The 24,650-nt window shown below is 37.8% G+C and overlaps 3 protein-coding genes across 6 annotated transcripts in view; 2 read left to right on the plus strand and 1 right to left on the minus strand.

The window, feature by feature from the left end:
- On the minus strand, positions 1 to 19,097 carry ERMARD (ER membrane associated RNA degradation). Of its 3 annotated transcripts, none has more exons than XM_027685972.1 (18): positions 19,055 to 19,097; positions 17,653 to 17,821; positions 16,045 to 16,184; positions 15,096 to 15,197; positions 13,850 to 13,939; positions 12,654 to 12,751; positions 11,969 to 12,105; positions 10,543 to 10,657; positions 9,918 to 10,020; positions 9,445 to 9,474; positions 8,858 to 8,926; positions 6,591 to 6,761; positions 5,637 to 5,720; positions 4,760 to 4,839; positions 3,891 to 4,019; positions 2,187 to 2,396; positions 1,128 to 1,241; positions 1 to 512 (listed from the first exon to the last, which is right to left on the minus strand). In XM_027685972.1, the coding sequence occupies exons 2-18, from the start codon at positions 17,819 to 17,821 to the stop codon at positions 353 to 355; spliced, it is 2,001 nt and encodes a 666-aa protein (XP_027541773.1). In that variant the 5' UTR covers positions 19,055 to 19,097; the 3' UTR covers positions 1 to 352. The 3 variants fall into 3 exon arrangements, with proteins under 3 accessions (XP_027541773.1, XP_027541764.1, XP_027541756.1); XM_027685963.1 differs by having other exon boundaries at positions 19,064 to 19,096; XM_027685955.1 differs by lacking the exon at positions 19,055 to 19,097 and adding an exon at positions 18,712 to 18,937.
- A 47-nt stretch (positions 19,098 to 19,144) lies between these two features.
- On the plus strand, positions 19,145 to 24,065 carry TCTE3 (t-complex-associated-testis-expressed 3). Of its 2 annotated transcripts, none has more exons than XM_027686067.1 (4): positions 19,145 to 19,249; positions 21,807 to 21,962; positions 22,824 to 22,982; positions 23,570 to 24,065. In XM_027686067.1, the coding sequence occupies exons 1-4, from the start codon at positions 19,187 to 19,189 to the stop codon at positions 23,678 to 23,680; spliced, it is 489 nt and encodes a 162-aa protein (XP_027541868.1). In that variant the 5' UTR covers positions 19,145 to 19,186; the 3' UTR covers positions 23,681 to 24,065. The 2 variants fall into 2 exon arrangements, with proteins under 2 accessions (XP_027541868.1, XP_027541859.1); XM_027686058.1 differs by lacking the exon at positions 19,145 to 19,249 and adding an exon at positions 19,302 to 19,428.
- Positions 23,609 to 24,650, plus strand: part of PHF10 (PHD finger protein 10) — a 24,482-nt gene continuing 23,440 nt past the window's right edge. Inside the window, exon 1 of the mRNA XM_027686002.1 lies at positions 23,609 to 23,722. Coding sequence (XP_027541803.1) covers positions 23,720 to 23,722 — 3 coding nt within the window. The 5' untranslated portion in view covers positions 23,609 to 23,719. The remainder of the gene's footprint in view (positions 23,723 to 24,650) is intronic.

The following is a 24,650-nucleotide window of genomic DNA, read 5'->3' on the forward strand; positions in this document are numbered from 1 at the left end:
AAAAATCTCTGACCTTTTATTCACACTCTTTATTTAGCTATTTTTCAATACAATAGAAAACTACAAAAAAAAGCCCCAATGTACAAAACATAAAGTATACTTACAGTAGAACTTGCATCATCCTGATTTAGTTCACAGTAAATCTTTTTAAGTGCATTCAGTAAACAATTCATTCTATGAAAGCTTGATCATTCATCTCCAGTCTCAACAGCTACTTTCTAATAAAAAGACTATATTTTGCATCCAAACCTTGACAATGTCTGATGAAGTTTGTCTTTGAATTAGACTTGATATGAGGACTCCAGAACTGTTTAGATATTACAATGTCCAAACAATCTTAAGCCCATTTAATTCATGTAGCCAGATGCATTAACATTAGCTTTCTGTCACTGATTTTTCTTATTTTTATCAAAGCCTTGTTTGTAAGTTCCATGGTTTCATCCCACTTGTTTTTCTCAGGGCTTGTGTATGTCACCAAGTTTTCAGTGTACTGCAAGACTAACTTCAAAAACCTATAAGAAATAACACCAAAGAAGAAAAGTTCTTTAAAAGATTTAAAAAGAAAAAGGAAAAAAAAATCTCAATGCCTGATTTAAAGTTGCTAACGTCTTCAAATATCCAAATCTCCCTCAAGATGATCAATACGTTGAGGTTAGTTCTACTTCTGGAAAAGAACCACTCCCTCACTCTCACAGTAGGATGCAAAGATTTTCAGAACTGCAATTAACACTTCCATAGAAAGAATAGAGTGACAAAATGCGTGATAGAATTTTCCCCAAATGGCTTCCTTTCTTTTCTCAGTCAAATGTTTCACAATGTATATGATACCCAACCAGCTATTAATTGACACACAAAGAGTAAAATCACCAACATCTTAAATACAGCATTTATGTATTCTTATTTGAGTGTATGATTGTTTCCTATCTATACTAAGGGGGAGTCTAATAAAAATTAAAAATGTGAATAACTGGACCATATATTTTCAGTTGAGTTATTTTAGTTCTTGAGTGAACATTGTCTGAGGTATAATTATGACTAATGATAGAAAATCTCTACAGGATTTGTATTACAGATCAGAAAGGAATATGTACAATTCCTATTTTCATAAAGTAAGTTTAGATACTCACTTTAGATACTGCTGATAATCAAAAGGATTCTTCTTACAAATGGCATGAACACTGACTACTTCCACAGTAATCAATATTAAGATGAGTCGCAACACTGGAGACAAAAATTTAATGCTAGAAATAAAAAAAAAACACTAAAATAAACAAACTAAAGCCAAATTAAAAAAAAAAAAATCACTAACATAGAAGAATTTGTCAGACTTCTGCACTAATCCTAAATAGCTGGATATTGCAGAGTGGGGGAAAAAAAAAAGGACTATGAAATGTACTTCAGCAAAAAGCAGTGCAAATCCCAGAACAAGAAATGAAGAATATAAATGATGAAACCCCTGAAAGAGGAAAAAAAATGAAATTCATATAGTTAAGATTCCAAAGAAAAACTCATGGGCACCCATTATTCCACAGATAATGAAGCAGATTTCAACTGATTTGCAAAATGTATCATTGGTTTCTTAAATAATATGGTTAACATTTTTAGGAACATAACCTGGCCAATAATACAAAATCTACAGTTTTCCCAGTTTTTAAAGTAGATTCATAAAACCCAGGAAAGCACTTATGAATAGGAACAAAACTTAATGAAATATTAAACAATCTACATATAGATGTATCTATATAATAAAGATGCTTATTCAGGTATAATTATAAAAAGCAGCAAACTAAAGTAGATAAAGTCTTCAAATCAGTTAAACCTATTGCATTCAGATAAATCTTGAATGGTATTTATATGTTTAATAAACAGGAAAAGGTAGCATGTACAAAAATACAATCTAACACTTAAATGATACTTAATTTGAAAGCTTGTAATTTACAGTGAAGTAATCTAGCAATGCTAAAAAATACCCACTAAATTATTCTCCAGTTTGAGATTTTCTTTTTAGTTCAACGTTGCTGCTTAACAGAAATCTAGTTTGACACTTAACTCTGAAATGGTTAATGAAAACATGTGAACACTGTTGACTTTAACCTTTTAAGACAAACCACTGAAAGCCAGCAACAGTAGAGTGCAGCCACTCTCTCTCAGTCTAACCACAAAGTAAAGGAAAACCATCAGCCAACCTGTTCAACATCCGTAGATAGTTATGCCTCTGACGAGAACGTAGAGTCTTGTTCACCCACTGTGTGTATCTCATCTCAGCGCTGGCAATAACTTGTTCGGACACTTGATGGCACTGCGTGCTTATTTTGCGGAGTATCACTACTATTTCCAGAACCGGTCGCGGAGAATAAAGCGTGCAAATACGCGTATCACAAAGTTCAGTCAACAGCCTCCAAAACAGAAAGGGATTTTTAATGTCAATCTTTTGTTAGCTGGATTTAACATGAGATACATTTCATATTCAGTGTTGTTTGACTCGTAATATTTTAACTCAGAACACCTGGAAACAAACTGCCCTTCCCTCATGACTGAAAAAAAGCAAGGATCTGTGTAGCAGGGGTAGTGATTGTGTTCTTTATCACTTTACTGAATATAAATGCAAAACTGCTGGTGATGAATATGTTTCCCATTTCAGATCAAAGAAACGAACCCACAATAAATGAAACTGCCTGCCTGAAATGATATACTGAACACATCAAATCACAGCAGGGTTGTGGTTGAAGCCTCCCACCATAGTTCAACTCATAATGAATTAACATTCACCATAATAAAACTCACTGAAACAAATGGTATTAATTAGTACTTCCATTAGTGTGTGGTCCTTCTTCTGGGCAAAACAAGCAGCAGACTTAACATTTTGTAAAATGCAGGTGGTGAGACGATTTTTTTAATCAACACCACACAGATCATGCTTTGTTAAATCACACAAATACGTTCCTGCTGTCCTATTCTAATTTACTACCCTGATGTGTCACACGTCACTTTAAACACTGTTTTTACAGAAGTGTTTCCTAATCTCCCTTATGCTCAAATCACCTCTGAAACAGCAACACATCAATGACCAAAACTGATAGAGGCAGAAAACTCCAAAAGTTTATGACTTTAGTAATTGGGCTTCTTTTTCATAAATGAGAAAATTGAAGATTGGTGGGTGGGGAAAAGCAGGCTTACACATTGTGTAAGTAAAGCAACAGGTAAAATCCTCTTTGCACTATCCTGCTCATGCCTAACGGGTTTGATTAGGAGTGTTTTGTTCCAACATACTCATGCAGTCATGGGACTCTTAAGGCTCCCTTAAGAGTGGAAATCAAAAGTCAAATTGTTTTGAACATTATTCCAAGTAGACATAATTGGAACTAACTAACTAACTAACTAACTAACTAACTAACTCCAAGTCTGACACCATGTATTACAAGATATCTTCTGTTTCTGAAACTTGATATTAAAGCATGTAAAAACATAATTATTTAGTAGTGTATTACCATTTTGAATGCCACATACAGTTGTGACATCAAATACATTAAAACGAATTTCTGATGCAATTTTTGCACACAAACCAGATTAAAACCAACCTAATCTAGTCAGTACATAAGCATTTAAATTATTTTGCTTTCCCAGCCTGAAAGAAAAATAGTTATTTTTTCATATTAATTTCCAAGTAAAATCTCTACTGTAATTCCCAAATCTACAATGTCCCATCTTAATTTTGAAGATGATGCTCAGCTGTGATTCTAAGATTTTCAGATTAAATCAGCAGCAACAATAGAAAAGTGCATACAACATTTCAAGCATTGCTCTGAAAACAGGGAAGTGAGTAACTTAGGTTTGAGACTTCTTATGTATGTAGAAGCTGAGAGCAGGAACCAGGAGGACATCAAACTCACCTCTCTGTTAGGACACTATTGATTGGATCATCTGAACTACAGCAATTCTGGGGCATACATTGCACCAACTGAGATGTAATTTCAGATATCATCAAAATTAAAGTACTAACTTCAGCATTTTCTTCCAAACTTAAAAAAAGAAAACAATTAACATTTGAGATGATAAAACAGTGTAGTACTTATTATTTCTCAAATAGTATAGATCAAGATGTAGGGTTTTTTTATAGCAAAGTATTCAATTCTCACTCTCTGATATTACGGTTCTTTTCCCTCCATTTTATAAGCATGATTTTATTTCTCCAATTAAATACTACCTTTTCTCAGTCTCGGCAATCTTCAGAACCTCTCTTAATCCTCCCTTCATCAAAATCCTGCAGTATACTGAATATGTGATAGATGCATTGTATTTTCATTTCTCAGCTCTAAACAAGTACAATTTCCTCCAGTGATATTATTAATGACTTCCTCCTTTTCAAATAACAAGAGAATGTTACACTCTTTTTCTAACTAATATCTTATATAAAGTCTTCCACTATTTTGGTTACCAAGTCCTTTTCAAAATAAGGCATTATTTTCTGTTTTACATTTGGTGACCATTTCTTCAGAAACAGAATACGGAGCCACTAACACCTCTGTGTTTCAGGTATCTTCTCACTCCCTTCAAATTAGCACATTGTTTATAGTTTTTACAGTACTTGTACTGATGTGCACAGCACAGATTAAGCTAAAGAGAACAAAGGGGTCTTCTCACAGCCCCTCTGGCATCTATGATCTTTCTAGTAAAATGTTTGGAGAGACACTTCACCATCTCAAACCCCATTCTTCATAACTATTTTGAGAACTATCTTATATAGCATATATATATATACCTTTTAATTGTTTGAACTTGTTCCTCAGACACTGTTGGCAATCCAGACCATAACTGAATGCTCTTCATACATTCCAACACCTTAAAAACACATAACGAAAAATGTTTTGTAAAGTGTAGCCTTTGACAGACAGGCCAATGCATTTCACTCTGCTTAGTGCCAATTTTAGAAAAAAACTAAGTAGTTATAATTGTGTAAGCCAACTTCAATTGTTAAGGTCTATGTTAGGGCAAAAAGTCTTGATTACACTTCCATGCTAAAACATTATCTGAATAAACTAGTTTACTATTCTTTCTACATTTCTTTTAATGTAAAAAGTTAACTAACATGACTTCTATACAGTTTGAACACTGTGGAAAAGTAAAAGTACTAAGTATGTCTACTGTATACCCAAATCAAGAGAGGAACATCCTAAAGCAGGTCATTAAACTGATTGGTAGAGAACTACCATGACAATGGAAAGCAGCTTTTGCTACAACGACAGAATCTTAGTCAGCTAGTTTTCATACAATAAAAACCTTAGCAATAGCCTAATCCAGAATTCCTGGAGACATGACCAAGCAATGGTTCTGACATAAGAAAGCATAAGGAAATTAAAAAAACTACAGAACAGCAAACATTCAGGTAAGAATAAACCTATTCAGGGATCTAGAACACAAACACAGTATCAATTGCATCGATAGGAGTGTGCATAGTTATATCTCATTTTAGCAACTGTAATTTCCTTTAATTTTAAAAGATATAGCAAAAAACAACTAAAAAATATGTAAGATTTTAACTTTTTTTAGGACAAACAAAGCACAAAGAAAACAATTAGACTAATTTCAATGATTCACATTTTAAAGACCAAAATGCTTTCACAGATGTGGACACCTACCTGTTTCTTGAGACGGGAAATTGGATGAAATCGAGATTGGTAGCAACTTGCACAGTTTATCAGTGGTTTTATGACCGTGTGTTCCTGATTTACAAAATCACAGACAACACACAATAATCATACACAGACGTAGACTTATACCTCACTTTATGCAAGCCACCTATAGCACTGACATCAGTAAAGACTTCCAAATGCGTGAGGGCTGAAAGAAGTAATCAGCCCAGTGAGTGGTTAAAGCTTAATTTCATACATTTTACCTGTGAAACCTGACAGCAGCTGACAGAAAAGCTACCAAGTATTCTCATAGTGCAGCAGCAGGCAATACTTCTTGAGAAACTAAAAAGAGCTGCAACCAATGAATGAAAGATTTATCTCACAGGTTGCTGTATGGTATTGAAAGAAGTAATCCCAAATATAAACAGGAAACTGGGGAGAGCAAATATAATAATCACTAATGTTGACAAACATATTGCTAGACAAAAAGTGTTTACAAATTCACAGTATAAGTATGGATACAAACAACATTAGCAAGCCACCATTATTTACAATGTCTTGGAAAAAGAAAATCTCAATAACTACATACCTCAGTGGGTGAGCTACAGCAGTTGTGCATACCTTTTGGATAATTCAGCAGATAAATAGGCTAGGTATCAATACAATTTTACAAAATTAAGTGGAATCACTATAATTTATGAATTAACCACGTGAATAAGGACTGGTTAAGCCAACAAATTAAGGCACAGGAAGAAAGGGTAATCTTTTGGAAAACTTTCTGTACTTATTTCACTATAAAACTAGGCAAAAACATATTTTTCCAATTTTTTACTTGGATGAATACTTCATTTCCACAAAAAGCAGCTCTCAAGAAAGATTCAGTCAAGCTCTCTAAAAACATATTTGGTATCCAAAGAAACCAAAAAAAAAATCTTCTGAGAACATAATACTGATCCCTACCTTAAGAGAAAACATATTCTCATCTGAAAATCTGCAGAGAAGGGTAATTGCAAATGCAACTATCTGATTAGCTACTTCTCTGGGAAATGCTTCCAGATTGATTTCTCCATGGCTTAAACGATCTCTTACACGTGGACCCTCCTGGTGGTTCAAGAAATCCCAAAGAAATTCCTGTGGAAACATACATTAGGTGTATAGAATTCTATTCTATGTGTATGCACATAGAATTGAATATATTCAGTGTACAGAATATCCCTGACAGACAGGTATGTGATCATGTCTATAGGAAAGGGGCTTTCAGATATTCAGAAAAAAAACAATGCAAACTATACTCATAACAAAAAAAAAAGTGCAACTCATCCATCTTGGTAGCTTCTGAGGAAATTCAAAACTAATATACATGCTGAATTCTGAGAGCTAACAACAGACTTCTGTTGTGGGTTGACTCTAGCCAGATTCCAAACACCCAATAAATTGCTAAGAGCTAGGAGAGGTCACACAGGCAAGACAGATTCAACGTGAGGATAGCACTAAAATTTATTACTAACAGGATAGGAGCTAAAGAGTGAGAGATAAAATAGTTTTAAACACACTTTTCAACCACCCCTCCTTCCTTCCATATTCTCCCTCCTCCCTCTGCATCAGTGCAGTAAGAGAAGTCCACCTAAACCTATAAGGTAACAGGTCTTCCAAGTCTGCTGCACTTGTAGGTCACCCTTCTCCACTCACAGGGCAACAGGTCTTCCATATCTGCTACACTTGTGAGCTACCCTTAGATGGGCTGCAGAGGACAGCCTGCTCCACCAAGGTCTTTCTCCATGGGCTACAGGGGCTAAAGCTCTGAGTCATTCCCCTGTCCCGTGGGTCCCTCCCATGGGAAATAGTCTTTGGTGGACTTCACCCACATGGATCCACCTCTCCCTCTGGCCACAGGTCTTGGGATGCAGGGAGTCTCTATACCCTGATGGTTTTGTCATAGAATGCAGTCCTTGATGGAGAGTACTGTACTGGCGTGGGTTCTCCACAGGGGTCACTAGTCCTACCCAGAAGACACTGCTCCAGCGTGGGCTTCCCTCTCCACGGGCCACAGATCTTCCCAAGGACCCCACTCCCCCCTGGGCCTCCTACGAGGGTAGCAGTCCTCCATTTTCATGCATCCACTTGTTCCATCATGGGCTCAGCTGCAATGTAGCGGGGCCACCCTTGGCCTGTCCCAGCTCAGCCAGGGGTGGGGGGCAGTGCCCACTGGTGGGGTCAGCCTGGCCCGGCGCAGTTTCAGCGCCATGCCTGCCCCGGGGCAGCTGCTGTGTGACCCTGGGCCATGGCTGCCACCCCCACCCGCGGCGGGAGAGACAGTGGAGGCCGCCCCAGCCTGGCCTGGCTCGGCTCCAGCACCGTACCTGCCCTGGGCTGGGGCCACGGGACCTGGCCCCGGGCCCAGAGGCTTCCCTCTGCCACCCCCATGGCTCCAATTTCTTCTGTGCAACAACCTTTTTTCTTAAATATGTTATCACAGGCGCAACAATTGGCTCTCCCTTGGCCAAACAGCAGGAAGTCCTTCCTGTAGCCAGCTGTCATTGGCTCCATGGGGGGGGGGAAGAAACTCCTAGCTGCTTCTAACAGAAATCACCCCATCTAGCTCCCCCTGCTGAAAAAAATGAGCCACAGAAAACCACGACAACTTCCTTCAACTTTGTGCCCCAAGCCCTCCACAGCCCCACTGCCTCTGGCAACAGGACAGTAATCTCAGATCTCCCCTACACCCTCAAAAGATCTCTAAATTCAACACCCCTAGTTTTCCTGTTCACGATCTGTTTGGGTAGTAAAATGCAGAATGTGCTTTGCAGGTTTGAGCCACATTTTTGTGCCATCTGCCCAGATAGTTGAAGATGTGTCCCAGAAGCAATCAGAAATAAGTTTGAAATTTTCCTGTATGAGGCATCAGTTCTTCTTCTGCTCCATTCAGCTGAACTTCAGAAGTCTAAAGAAAACTATCTCCGAGACATCTATATTTCAGAAAGAAAGGTAGTCCTATATCCTAACCCAATATAGCTTGTGAGACACTACCTTGCATCCTTCCCACTGAAAAAGGCTAACAAGCTTCTGGTTCTAAGGTGCTGGATACAAGCTATATTTAATAAATAAATATTAGGCATGATCATAAAGACACTACTAAACTAAAAAACAAACAAATGAAAACAACAAGAAAAAAGAAAACAAACAAACAAACAAACAAAAAACACACAGAAAACTTTCAAAACACTTGCCATGGCAGGCTCTTCAAGAACTACAGGCAGTTGGTTGACTTCATTGTTATCCAAATGCTTTGCTAGCATCTAGAAGAAAAGTAATTTGAACAGAAACTTACTATATTACTGAAAGCCAAATAATCAAAGAAGAAACATCAACTAAAGTAATTAGTTTTTCTAATTTTATGCAATTCCTTCTGCCACTCTAGAATCAAGGTCCCTAATTACTACCAACAATTTGAGATAACTCAAACAACTTGTAAAATTGAGGATTTCTGCTTGTAATATTTATTTGTATTTATTTTGAATAACTGAGTCTAGGAAAAATGACAGAATATTTGTTTCTGTGGAGTGAAGAATTTCAAGACAAAAACATTTAGAAGAAAATATTCTGTTTATTACAATGTGTATTAATTTTGATATTTTCTGGAGGATTCAAAATTTAAAATGTTTACTGTCCATAATTTTTTATGTCGAAAAAAGCTAGAAATAATGTCTTATCCAACACAAGAAAGTGCACTCAGGACTCTAGTAATGGAAAACATGCAAGTGCTTAAATTCTGACGTTGATATATATTAAATTAAAAAAAAATAAATCACAGTACCTCATCGAAAGTCGTGTAGAAAGCAGAAGACTAGAACAAAAGACAATATTATTTGATTTTCAAACAAAATCAAATAACTAGACATGTATATCAAACTTTTATTTATTCATGTGCATGAGATACCAGAGGTGCATGAATAGCAAAAAAAAGCCCCCTTACAAATGAAGGGACTTTTGGATTTTGTGCTGAGTTTTTTTTACAATAAATATATCATGGCCTACTTTTCACTCTAAACTACTGTTTCTGAACACTAACCTTCAACTATTTTTTCAGTCCTTTTTACTGGCAGACATTTAAAAAAAATTAAAGGCATTCGTGAATCTCAACTGGAAATTTGTAAATAATTTTCCATAATTGACTGAAATTTTTTTTTGGTAAATCTGTAAATGTTTATAGACACTATTCTTCTAGAATAACTATTTTGCAAGTATTGTAAGCACTAAATCATAATTGACTTTAGACAGAAATTTTACCTCAGCTGTTAGCAAACGATTTGGACATTTATTAGTTGTAGTGAAGAGCAATCTAAGTCCAACTTCCAGCTGAGGAAGTAAGAGAATCACACTGTCAGCATACCTGAAAAATTAACAGAGATATCCAGGTTTTTCTCCATTCAGCCATTTCAGACTTAAAGTCTCAGGCCAAATGACCTGGACCAAAATTCCCTTGTAATGCACTTTGTAAACAAACAATAAATGACTACCTGTGCCAAACATAAACTGATCACTGAATACAAGCTCAGAGGTTAGAATAACTTACTGAAATGTAAAGCATGGGAGAGAAAAACAAAACAATACACTTTTTTTAAAAAATTCAAAATCTTAATATGCAAAGATTTATTTCCCTTGCTTTGTAAATCTCTCCTTTGTTGCTACATCTCCAACAGTTCTCTTTAGGGTTCAAAAATAGTTTATAACCTTATTTGGCACAAAACAAAGTCATAAGTTGAGAAACAATGCCTAACGATATGTTGGCATAAGTTAAGTAACAGACTTAGTAAAAAGCTTTGGAATCTGTGAATGCAGATTATAAATATAGAATATATTATTCTATATAGAATAAATTCTATTAAAAAATAATGTAAAAAATTTGACTTACCTGTTTTGCTTGAAAGCTGTTAAAGCAGCGATCCAAAATGGTAACATTGTTTTTAATACAAAACTGGACAGTTTTACAAGCTCTTCAGCTATGGAAAGTGTTTCATTATTAAGATCTACAAGTTAACAAAAATAACATTGAAAAACTACATATAATCTCCAGTTTACTAATGCATTCTTAATATTTCACTGAAAATATAATATTATTTCAACATTTGTAAAGGGAGATTTAAAGTTATCCAATTTATTTTAATTATGCAGGTACAACAGTAGCCATATTTAGGAAAAGAATTTGAGTATGTAAGATTGCATTTGTGGTGATAGTATAAAATTACATAGTAAAAACAGTTAAAAAGTCATGTTTGCTTTTTATTGAGATTAAAACACTACACAGCAACTGGACCTAGATTCTGTGGAGTTGTTTTCCACCTACTTCAAATACTTTTAAAAAGTGTAATATAAATTAATCATTTCTATTCACTCAAAATCAGTACAGTAGTATGAATATTTGAACATGAGCACATTGTTTCTACTTTATCAATTAAAGTAGCATAGTAAATTAACACTTCATACTTCAATGCTACCATGTAATGAAACTCATATATATGCATTCACATTATAAATGTCTTATCCAAAAGAAAGATTAAAATGGTAAGCAGGACTTGATTGCACTTGGTGTTTTTTCAAAGCAAATCAACAGTTATAGCATTTATACTACAATATTATCGGGATGTTATCAGCTTGATTTGGTTCCCAAAAGCCCTGTCTCAGTTCCATGGACAGATGTTCCACTGGCAAACTGATTATATAGCACAAATCGACCATGACGACCACTGACACCAAGATCTCCCATATGCTGTTGTTGCCTTAAAAATAGTAGGAATAAACAAAATAAGGTCTGAAGACAGGGAGATGAGACAGTTTTAATCTGACTTCAAGTGCTTCCCTGAGAAAAGCATTAGTATACTGAAGATGTGTCATCATCCTTTACTGCGTTTCAGCACTATCTTCCCTGTAAGACTCAGGGCACTCCTGCTGGGACCCTTGCAGCTGGAACCCATTGTTTCTGGAAGAAGTTAGATTTGTAAAGGCAAACTAGATGACCGTTAGATGAAATGAACTCTCATAATCAAAAAATGGAATATACAGTTGAAGTCTTTTAGAAGCAGTCATGTTTCATGTTTCAACGTATTACAATTATTTTAGAACACAGTATTTTTTGATTAAATAGTCAGTGCAACTGCCTACATATTAAAAAGCTGTCCTACAATCATGACTGATTCATCTAATGACAGTATATACACGTATCTTAGTTAAGATTTAATCTTGGAACTCTAGGAGATGCATTATTTTCAACAGCGCTTTTGGACAATCAAACAATAGCAAATATAAGATAATAAAAAAATTGTTAATATTTAAATACTTGCCTGGAAATACATCAAGCTCCTCTAAGCTAACGAAGATCACATAAGGTCGATGTAGTAAAATCCATTTATTTTGTAGAAGATAAGTCTGCAACAACTGACCCAACCCTATAGTTAAAAAAAGCAGCATAGCACAATATCTAGGGAGAATAACATAATATATTAGAAAAGCTTATACAAAGAAATCTTCTGTAAAGACCAACATTTCTGAGTTAGGGATAAAGGGTTTTTTTCACTCTTTCAAAGAACACCCAAAACCTACACTCCCCACGTGAGCAGGGGCACTTAATAACTAATTACGTTCACAAGCATGAAAAAAATTAAAGACCAGAATCGGGAAAAAAGCATCACTGTATTCTCTACTGGTTGCTGTTGCTCCTCCTTCTACCCCATTCCTGTGCCTTTTGTTCCAAGTTATTCCTCACTGCCCTGACAGAATTTCAAAAAAAAGTTAAGCTTTCTTACTTAACAGTACAAAAAACACTGGTTCTATTAATGGCTGAAGTATTCTACAGAAATCCATTTCCAGAGAAGAAACAGCAGCAGGGGAAATCTGTCAGGATGCTGACAGAGGCCTTTGGACAATTTATTTTCTTTTCCCCATGAGAGAAGTAAGTTTTACTATTCACTTTTCAAGAACTCGCAAGTCTGACTAGTAAGAAAATGACATTTTTTTTTGGTAACTTACTTGGCAGGAATTTCTTGTGGGGATGCAAATCCATGCCACAAAACATTATGAAGATTCAGGCCATATGGAGATCCAATGAATATCCTCAGTACATTCATCTAATTAATAAACAAAGTAATTACTGCATGAAGAAATCTATTATTTATTAACTTTCTTAATTTATTATCTTTCCCTAACAGAAAACTTCAGAAGTTATTGAGAAACTATAATATGTACTGTCAACATGACTGGCCACAGCTTGTCACAGTGACAGAAACTCACTATTTGCAATTCCTAGCATTCTCTGAAAGGAAATTGTTCAGCTTATTTGTACAGGCTATAGAATATAATATGGGACAAACAAAACTAGTTATTGGACATTCCAAGCAGTTATGACAGGTAAAAAAATGAGATAAAGAATAGCTCTTACTTCTTGTAGTATAAGTCCACATAATTTAATGCAAATTAGCATAAAATATAGAATTTGCATTCAAAGTTGTATTCCCAGATCACTATCAAACAAAATGGGAAACTTTGGTTTATTTTTCAATTGTAAGAATTTAAGTATTCCATATGCCATCAAAATTCAAGAAATAGTTTTTATTACACTACTAGACTGGCTAACAACACAGGTTTCCGCAGTTCACACCCAATATTTTGTTCTAACAAAGAATGTGCTCTTGTAAGACTGCACGTGGAAGATCCACCTACTCTGTTACAAAAGAGTGCAAATATCATCAAATTTTTGTGGATTTTTTTTGTTTTTTTGCAAATTAGTTTCCTCTATTTTGAAAAATTCTGATATGGTAAATGTTATAAAGCATGTTACTACATTGGTGGTCAAGAGGAACACAGCTTATCAGAAACAGCCAGTGCATGTTGTGTATTTTCAAACAGTGCAACTCAGAATGAGGCAGATGAACTCTGCTCATTGCCTGCCAGATATGTGAAATTTTACATATGTAGGTTTTTCATACAGAAAGGGAAATAAGAACTTATGATCTTGCCTTTAAAACTATTTCTTTTACAATATTATCTTTTTCTTTAAATCATATACCCCCCAGATAGTAACATGCATAAAATGAAAATAAATCTACCATATAGAGAATTTGCAACCTCTTCTTCAGTACAAGTAAAGGCTACACTTGGACACCCGCCATTTGGCCAGAAGAAAACCAGCTCAACATTTATTACTTATTTCAAAAGTATGCACTTACTACAGCTTGTCCAAAGACAACTGCTAGCTGCTCAGATGCAAGCAAGTCTCTTAGAAGGAAAGGGCAATCGTTACCCTTAAGTAAATATACCTATTAAAAAAAAAAAGCAAAACAGATAACATAAATAATTTAGTGTACTTCTTTGTATTTCAAACATATAACTTGACTATTTCACCCAGTAACCATTTTCATTATTGTAAAAACATCATCATCATTGGTCTACTCTGGCCTCCAATCGGGAGGTCTGGAGACACACTCTCTATAACGCTGCTGCTTCCTTTGAGAACGCATGTAGGATCACTCTCGAGGAGAAAAGAAGTTAGGCTTTTCACAGTGTCTGTACATGTACTGCTCTTCTCTTCCAAAAAAAACCCAAACCACAAAAAACAGTAAAGCACAACAAGAACATAATTAAGGGAATAAACTCTACCAAGGACAACGATATTTCATTCTTACCCTAGAAATCTACAGGCTCTGTCAGTATTAAAGGGAGGAGACTTGTGGTTTGTCTTCTGATTCAGGCCGTTCCTTAAACTAGGTTTTATCCTTGTTGGGCAATCTCAGCATCTCTATTTTCAACTGCTATCATGCCTTCTGTTCTTTGTATTCTCTCTGACAGTTTTTTCCAATTTTTGGTAATTTTTTGTTACTTTAAATTTACCAAGCCCCCTTCTTGGGCAAATTTGTCTGTGAGTTAGCCCATTGTTCTTTCTCTGTCATTTCTTCTCTAGAGCTTCTCATAGATATTTAACAACCAGCTATTTTAACTTATCTGTGCCTAATATAGCCCAGCAGCAAACACTCTTTGAATAGGTGTTGCTCCCTTCTCCCCAGGAAAAAAGTTATTTAGCAGGCCATTTTTCCACCTGCATGCCACTCCTCAGAGAAGTTACTACACCATCAGATCTTTTGTGGAAGCTATGCTGCTCCCTGTTTCAGTTAAATAAATCAAAGTAGAAAAGACCTATTGATTAATCAAACTCTTTTCTTTTTTAATTAAATTGGTTAGTAACGGCACTCATACAAGCAACGCTACCAGCACAGGTGAAGGAGCCCCAGATGATGCTTCCCCAGCACAACTGGATCCAGAAAAGAACCTCTATCTGACTGAAAATGCACCTGGACTATTAGTGTACTACTACAGTAAAGGCTAATTTCACTTTTTCAATATGCAATTAAATCCAAGAGCTCATTCCCATCTTATAAGAAGCCAAATCTGTAATAGACTCCCCATCTTGGCACTTACATCACCCAAGGCTCGCTCCAAGCATGATGTTAGTTTCATTAAGCCAAGAGCAACTTCTGCAGTTTGTGTATATTGTAAAACATCAAACACTTCAAGAAATACCTGTATGATTGAGGACAGGAAGAATGTTGTGTTAAATATTCAGAAGGAAAAATCAAATTTTAAAAAGCACAGAAAAACCTAAATATTCCTCTGAGATAGTTGCTATACAAATGTATAAAGAAATGTAGAAAGAAAACTGTGCCAAGGAGATAAAAATATAGATGCCTAGAGAGAAATTTCCCTAGAGCACCTCTTGATATGTAGTGCCCTAAATATATAAAAATTATCCACAATAACTTTATAAGGTAAAGCTTGATACTAGGCACAGATTATTAGAAAAACAAAATCCTACGATCTTATGTTAGAACAGGCCCAAAGCACCTCATGTTCTCTAATATAAAATATAATTAATAATGGCCAGTCTTCGCGAACGAAGATTTGGGGAAAGGTCTTTTACCTTTCCAGCCTGCGCAATGGATTTTTTAGGTGAGACACAGCCTGCGCTGAACTGAGCCCACCCTTTAATCCTAAGGTTCATCTGCCGGGGCCAAGCAAGCTTGGACAATGGCAGTGAAGTCCTCAGGACGTAGGTTTGTTTAGAGTGTCCTTCTCATAGATGGATGGCCTCACAGGGCTAACGGACTCCATCTGCCCGGGGGACTGGCTGGATTCGAACCTGGGTTAGCAGAGGTGAGAGTCCTGCACGCTAACCACTAGGCCACCAGGGGTCCCCAAAAAAATATAATTACAAAGTCAGGGAAACTACATGCAACCATGTAACAGAGACAGACAATTAGTTACAAATTCTAAACATTTTGGTTCATGGATATATCTTTTCTGTTCTTACATTAAACTTCGCAAAGGATTCGTGTGCCAAAATACAAATTGTTAACAGAAATTTCTATACCTCTGTGCAGTTTGTCCAGTGCAACCACGATGCATACCGAATTATGAATTGCTCCTTGGTCAGAGATCTGAAGTGCACATTAACAGATTCGCATACAGGTCCTAATGATCGTATGCTTTTGATATAATCCACACTTTGATCTTAAATTGAAAAAGAGAAGGTGATTAGTGTACCAATCTTCCCAAAGGTCTAATATTTTAAAACTCATAAGGAATAAAGCCTGCTAGAGCTTGTGTACATAATAATAATGGCCCATCTTCGCGAACGAAGATTTGGGGATAGGTCTTTTTACTTTTCCAGCCTGCGCAATGGATTTTTTAGGTGAGACACAGCCTGCGCTGAACTGAGCCCACCCTTTAATCCTAAGGTTCATCTGCCGGGGCCAAGCAAGCTTGGACAATGGCAGTGAGGTCCTCAGGACGTAGGTTTTTTGTTTAGAGTGTCCTTCTCATAGATGGATGGCCTCACAGGGCTAACGGGTTCCATCTGCCCGGGAGGGACTGGGAATCGAACCTGGGTCGCAGCAGTGAGAGTCCCGCATGCTAACCACTAGGCCACCAGGGGTCCCATGTGTACATATTTAGCACAGAGAATTTTATCCAGACTTTTCTAGCACAACTAATACACTACAATTTACTGTCTAAAACACAGATGTTGAAAAGTAAAACTGCAGTGCAAAATCAGGTAAGATTGAGCATCTTCTCCAAATAAAACAAACCAAAATGAACCAAACAAAATTAAAAAAATAACCAAAGCCTAAACACAAGAAAATATGGAAGTAAATAGAATCATTAATGTTCTGCTTTTGTTGAAATGGAAAGAATCTACTAGAATTTCTACATAATTCCACATAATCGGGCTGGAAGCTAGTGCAGGCTCAGCAGGATCAGTCCAGTTGCACCACTTACACCCTTTAAAGAACACAGATGGATATGGTACCTTACAGAGTGGTATCACTGCTTCTTTTTGGTGGGACACTTCTTATAGGAAAATAAATTTACTGAGAGATAGTCCTTGAGGTAGAAACATGTACCATTTTTACTACCTCTGGAAATTAATGACAGGGCTTGCATGATGCAATTTGGCAAATTAAAATTCAGTGAGTTCATCAGGGCATAAATGTTTTCTTTGGTTAAAAAACAACTATAAACTATTCTACATACAGAAGAGAAACCAAATGGTACTTCTGTACAAACTACAGTTGGGGAAACAAAACAGAAGCAACAGTAGGAATACTGATGGTCCCTGAGTGTTTTAAGTTCACTGCAAAAGGAATATAAAGAACACAGAAGAAGGCAACTATGAGGTTGGAAAGAAGCAGGACTGAACCCTTATGTTACAGGCACATTAAACTGGGAACCAAGATGAAGGCAAAGTAGCAGCTACAGATTACACGAACCTTAGGAGCCAGCAAAAGCCAAATACCAAATGTGGATGAAAAATTTAAAGCTCTTTGTAGATATTAACTGTACATACTCCAAATCAGTAGCAAAGCTAATGCTGTACTGTAACAAAATGTTGTAACTCAGCTAGAATTGCTATCATATGTACTGAAATTCTGCATCAGTCTTAAATGTATCATCACTACTACAGCAGGTAAACACTAACCTGATTCAAGGTAACACACATGCTCTGTAACAGCTTGCCAACATACTTCACCATTTCCAGATAAAATATTGTTAATATCATACGTGTCTTTTTTCTCAAATCCAAGTTTGCAAATTGCATAATGCACAGGCTGAGAAAGACAAGTAGTGACCGAGTCTGACAATGCCATCTAGAACAAACACACACAAAGAATCCTTGTATCAAGAAAGCACGAGACAAAGAAAATTATTAAAACATACCCATCAGCACAGATAGACAGCAACATGGCATCTGTAAACAATCTGTTAAAGTTTGCAATACAAGTTTCATCATGCATATGATGAAAGGAACTCTCGACAAGAATCACCCTGGAAAAACTGAGGGGAAGAACCGGTCTATTTTCATAGTGCCAGGATGGTATATTTCAGAGTGGCTATATCCACTGAACTGATGACAAGACAGACTGAAGCAAAAGATCTCAGTTTATATATAAATGTTCTGTCTAATCTCTGAGCTTGCAGAGAAACTGATGCTACTTCAAGTACAACCAAGAGCTCCAGTACTTATGACCAGCAAAATCCTTGGAGGGGGGTAGGGGTGGAACATGTTAATTCCGTAGTAATGTTAGCTACAATCTAAGCATTAATGTTCTAAATAGAAAGACAAACTGATTCAGAAGCACATTTTCAATTAAAAAATTTGCAAGAATATAACTCCCCATGCTAAAAATGAAGAAAATGCTTCTGATTTAGTAAAGAAACCCCCCAAAAGTCATGCTTTCTCATTAATGAAACAGACAAGAAATTGTTTGAAAATGAAGTACCACAACAAATAAAAAAATTATTCCATTAAATTAAAAACATTTTTTCCTCTTTAATTAGGTGGCAGAATAGACCCTCATGATATGTAATTTCTGTATTCATGTCTTCAAGGAGAGATGAGATATTTATATGGGTATTGGCATGGAGCAGGGGTAACAGTTCCTATCGGGAACCCGTGTTAGCTGCCACCAGGAGTACCTCTCTTCTATTAAAAAAAAAATAATCTAAAACGTCCATAAAATATCATTCAGACCTTCACCTTGTCTTTCCCTCCCCCCTCCGTTTCACTGTCAGGGACAAGAGGCCAGAGCAAATCCCGCACTAACGCAGCCACCCTTTATTATTATTATTTATCTAAAACAGGCCGGGCATGGGTCAGGGCTGTGATCTTTTGAGGGAGAGGTCACCAAGCCCCACTTTCCACTGGCAGAAGCCGAGCAAGGCTGCCTCCTCCTCTCTCCTCCCGCGCCGCCCTCGGGCCGCAGCATTGCCCCAAGCCCAGAAGGGCCCGTCCGCAGCCCCGAGGGCGGCGGCCACCCCACCCCCGAGCCCCCGATTCCCCGATCCCGCTGCCGGAGCCGCCCCCACCATGGCGCCGGTACCTCCGGTACCTTCGTTACCGCCGGCCCCGCCCGCGCTGCGTCACGCCCGGGCCGCGCGGGAAGGGCCCCGGGGCCGCTCCGCGGCCGGTTCCCGGCACGGCGGGGGAAGCCGCGGATAAGCGCTCCGAGGGGATGAAGCCCGCGGCCCCCACGGAGGGAGGAAAGCGGCGCCAGGGCTTGGCCGATAAAGACACAGTGAGCGGCCGTCAGAGCGAGAGGAAGTGCCGGAGGTTGAGCTGCCTGCCCCCTGGGCAGGGAGTGGTGCGAGGGCAGCGGGCACGATGCGATGCCCGACTGAGGCGGGGGCGCCGGTTCGGGCCTGCAGCGCTTCAGTTGGGAGGGAAGGATGGAGCTTGGTGTCCTTCGGAAGGGCGGTACAGTGCGTGGGAGAACGTGGGGCTCGGTGTGAGGTTAAAAGTTGTCTGTGATCTTGTGACAATTTGTAGGATGACTGTTCCCGCTTGATTGGCGTCTGGCTTGGGATAGCTCGTCGCCTTTCTGCTTGGCCAGGTGTCATGTTCGCACCTGCCTTGCAGCTGGCGTCCTGGCTGAGGCACTGGGAGGCCCAGCTGTTTCGAAGGTAAAGGGAAGGAACGGATGGTCCTCCCTTTGGTGTTGCAGTCTTTCCAACTTGAGGGCACAACTTCTACCTTAGAGCAGCACCTCTTTTGAAGAAATAAACAAGAACTGTTTCTTGTTTCTTTTAGCAGCTTTTTTTTTTTTTAAACAGGCTTATTAACAAACAACATTTCTTTCAAATAGCAAAAGCTTTTTTCTCTTAGCATACTTATTTCCACATGTCCAAGGTTAAGCCAATGTAGTAGTAGGCCAGTAACATAAGAACAGGCTTTTGTTGGTCAAGTAATCAAAAGTAAAGTCAGTTATTGAATTTTAGAGACATTTTTTCACGGAGGTGCAAATATTATATAGAAATGTAATTGCAACATTGTGCTAAAACTTGGAATCACAGTGTTTGTACTGTGGTATACAGAAGTAGGTTTATTGACTAGGTGTTTGTTTAGAGAAGTCAATAAGGTTTTTGGTTGCCTCATTAGTAAATGGCTTTTTGCAAACGATTATGAAAACTTCTGTCACTAATAATAGCAGGTAAACTTTTAAGTAGGAGCATTATTAGAAGTCATGTGCTATAGACATGAATTTTCTTCCATCTGTAATCGAAGTGGCTGAAAATCTTGTGACTCAAGCTGAACTATGTTAGCAAAGAATTGCTGTTTGGGTTGTGACCTTTTTCACAGGTTCTTTTCTACTCACACGAATCGGAGTGTTCATTTGAGCAGCTCAGCTGGAAGACTTTGGTGTTTTTCTTCTGTTAGGAGACCTATGACAAGCACGTCAGGGTGGTAGTCATTCGAGACCTGAGTTTGCAGTTAGAATATAGTAAGTGTCCACAGCATAAGTGCAAATGTGTTTGCTCCATACATTTTTAGAGTAAGTGCTGTTCAGAGTTTGCAGTGTTGGTGTGGTATCAACAAACACCTGCAGGCAATTAGGACTAAGGCTGCAAAAATCACTGGGTTTAAGGAACTAGAGGACACTACATGTAAGTAGTGTCCACAGCGTTGACAAGGCTAACGTGTAAGTGATTTCTGCATTTCTTCCCTTGTTCTTAAACTCCTTGGACTGAAAGATTTGTGAGCCCCTGAGTAGCACATCTCTTCAAATAATTCTCATTACACTTTCATATTATCTACAAGTGTATGATTTTTTTCCCCATATTCTTCGTGTAAGCCTTGTTTCATGATGTTAATTCACCTTTGAGCTGTTTTCTGCCCTTCTGGGAAGGAACTGATGATTTACTCTTGTCTAAGTTGTAGCTGTAGTCAAGAAATGGAGCAAGAGACTGAAGAGTTAGCAAAATGTGAAAGTGGTTCATTAGGAGGTAGCTGGTATGGAAGACCGTTGCCTATAGCATTTGTTATGGTCTCTTTGGTTCCTTGTGCTTTTCTGTCTCTGTCTTATTATCATTTTACAGTTTTGTTTTAAGCCAGCCCTGGAGGACAGCAGTTGACATCTTTTATCTGCAACATCAGAGTTGCTGCTTGCATTCATAGAGGGACAAATTTTATGTGTGTTGAAGAGATAATACACAACTGGATGGGGAGAAAACTGGATCTTCAGAAATCTGCATTTAAGTTCCAAGCAAAATTACAATAATTTGCAGACTGGAGCTTATTTTTTCCTTTTTTTTTTTTCCCCTGGCTTTTTTTTTTTTTAAGAGCAAATTATGTCATCAATACATAAGCCATTGGTTTAGTAATTTCACAAGGAATGAGGATAAATAAAATGAAGTAGTGAACGAACCAAGTACATATTTTGGGTGTTGTGTAGGCTGTTTGAATTAAAAGCTTGAACTTGTGGTTAACAGTCTTGGATGGACCTGTTAATAGCTATGTATTCTTACTTGGAAAATGGAGTGGATTCAGGGTACTAATATGGTGTGTCTGATTGACTGAGTTTAAATGCAAACTTCAGTTGCATTTTGCTGGAAAAGAAGTCAAAAGGGAGCGGAAGTCAACCACTTCTTTTTTTTTGGTCAAAGCAGTAGTAGTGTTAAAACAGCCAGAAGATGATAACCAGTTTCTAGCTTTCTGTGGGTTTTTTGTTAACATATTCCTAGACTAATTGTTGGGGTTTTTTCCCCTCTTAACTGTACACCATAAAGTATTATTTAAAGACTGTTAAATTTGAAAATATTGACATGTGATGTGGACTTTCTGATTATTTTACTCAGATGAAAGGAAAAAAGACACGATCCTATTCTGAAGATTTAAGTGTGGCTCCAGTGGAAGAACAGGCAAAGACAAAATCCGCTAACACATACAGACTGGAGTCACGTAATAAATTTCGGGATTGTTTAGTAAGAGACAAAGCTCAACAAATACTAACGGTACAGCATTTTTTAAATTAATTGTCTGATTTTATTGCAAAAGTAGCTTGTCTTGCAAAGGTACTTATGGAACAAGGTAAATTGCATGAACTTAAACATATGCATAAATCTCTGCAGTCTTTGAGTTTTGCCACAGAAATACATTTGTGAATGTGCTCTGTTTTGGTGAAGTGCAGAAGGGCCTCTGCAAGGTCACTGCTGAGCTTGTTAGGTGGTGTTTACGTGGAGCTGAATCTTCTTAAACTCTTGCCTTTTTTGAAATCAAATTGAGCTACAGCCCAGTTCAAAGTACCCTGATCTGCAAAATATCCAGTTAGCCAAAGATCGTGACCTCAAGTTTGTGGAATTCTATTGGTTCTGCTAATATCACATGACCTGCATAAAATATATGTGGTGTTCTTAATGGTCAGATTGCTACATACAAAAGTTAAGCAAAAATGAAAGAAAACAATCTGTGGAGATAATACGTAGCTGTTAGTGATACTTTGAAGAGTTATAACCAGCTCTTTTTAATTTTGCTGTGTGGAAGACATGCCTTGGATATTTGGAACTGGTATTTGTAGCACTCTTTTCCTGTGAACTGAGCCCAAATGATAGAGAAGAATACACTCCTCTTTGTTAAATTGAGATTGGCTGGACAATTGGCTGGACACACATCAAATGTGTGTCCCTTTCAAAAGAAGAGATAAAACATTTTAGCGTAAAAGTAGCGCATCCTTTGCTGTTTGGGAGTATCATCTATATTGACTATTCTACTCATTAGTTCTTCTCATGTTCTTGTAATGAAAATGACTGTAAAAGGTTTTTTTGCAAAAGGCTACCAGGATGAAAACTAAGATCTTTCAAAATTGTTTTTGATAGAGTAAACTTCAACAAGCCAACTACGATGGAGTTTCTAGTCCCTTCTTGTGTGCTTCAATCTCAGAAGAAATATTAAAGGCTGTGAAGGAATTTGGCTTTGACCGTTATAAATATGTGGTATCAGTGCTAATTGTGGAAAAGACAGATCAGGCAATGATTGTAAGTGAACATTATTCATAATACATTTTGCAAATTGAAAACAATAAGGTGCAAACAGATTAGTGAAGTGGTCCAAGTCAACTTTTTTCTCCCAAGGAATATGTTTATTCCAGCCATCAGTTCACAGAGTTTAGCTTTGAAAACAATTTTGTCAAAAAAGCTGAGAGCCCAGTAAATGGTCACAAGACTAGACTAAGCTGGAGGTGGAGGAGTGGGGGATGTGACTTCTTAGTTCTATATGTTCCCAAAACTAATGTCTATTCACATAGACATGTTCTACTGCTTTTTAAGGGGTGCTGTTAACAGTATGCTAAAGTGCAACAAGTGAACACGAGAGAGAATTGGGGGTTGGTGTAGAGATTTTTGGATCTATTGGTGGGAGCTTTACTGTGAAGCAAGAACATGTATTTAACATCGAATAGGAATTGTTAATTTTCACTCAACTTTTGCATTGTTCTTACTAGTTGTAACTCTCATAATACGATTAGATTAGCATTTAGATAATGCTGTATGTTCTTTAAAAAATAAATAGTAAACCTGTGCTGTATATATATTCACAAATAGTTTTTTCTCTTTTTTCCCTTTAGGTTGCCAGCAGATGCCTCTGGGATGTTCAAAGAGACAATTGGGTTTCAGCTAAATGTGAAACTGAAACATTCATTGCGCTGGCTTTGGTAATGGCTTGTTATTACGACTAATACTTTGAAAGCCACAGATGGATTCGTGCATCACAGTACATGGTACATTTAAAAATTTTCAGAGAATCATTATTTTAGTATTCATTTTTATCCTATTGCTGTTGGCACATTGAAACTGACATACAGTTGAGATAATTTTCTTCTTTTTTTCTCTGTAAAGAAAAAAACCAACCCCCCCAAAAAAAACTTTGGAACATATGTACATGACTACATATGGGTTTCGTCTGTTTAATGCTCTGCTGTGGAAGTGAAAGCAGCTGGTGTTAAGGCCAAACATTGGAAAATTTTGAATGCTGCTTGTCTGTTGTGTACCTAGGACTGTTAACGAATGTTTATATGAAATTGCAGGTATCAGTTTTCTTAAAGCATGTTTTTTGTAAAAAAAGGCAGTATTCATTTTTTACCTAGTTTTATCTATGATCAAATGCCAGTCTGCCTGGAAACTTTTGCAGTCCTAGAAAGTTGTGCAAATTTCCAGTCTTGCCTTGAATGAAGTGAAAGTTTAGTCAGTAGGTTGCCCAGGCCTTAAGCTTGGGTCTCGGGTTCAGGTTGGTGGACAGGTACTGCATTGAACGTGTTGGTCACTTCAGTCTAGGGGCTTCTGGTGGCACTGACGATGGGCTCAGTAACGAGGGTAACTGGTCCATAATAACTGGCAAGGGCAGCAGTGATTGTATTTTGATAAATAAGGCACAGTCAAATTTGTGAAGTGTGTAGACATCAGTTTTTGGACCTGCCGTGTGTGGAAATCGAGGGTTGGTGCCTCTTCCATGTCAGTTTTATCGCTGGGAGCTGAGAACAAACGCGGACGGGGCGGCCGTGCTTCTCACCTCCCGCTTGGCCCAGCTTCGGTCCGAGTGCGTTTGGAGCCGCGCACGGGCGCGCCGCGAGGGGCGGTGAGCGTCCCGGGGGGCGGGTGGGCGCCCGCCCGCGGTGCGGGGGAGCCGGTGTGCGGGGGCGGCGCCGGGCC

This window comes from Neopelma chrysocephalum, unplaced genomic scaffold, assembly GCF_003984885.1.
Source record: "Neopelma chrysocephalum unplaced genomic scaffold, ASM398488v2 Primary Assembly neopelma1_23, whole genome shotgun sequence".
NCBI lineage: Eukaryota > Metazoa > Chordata > Aves > Passeriformes > Pipridae > Neopelma > Neopelma chrysocephalum.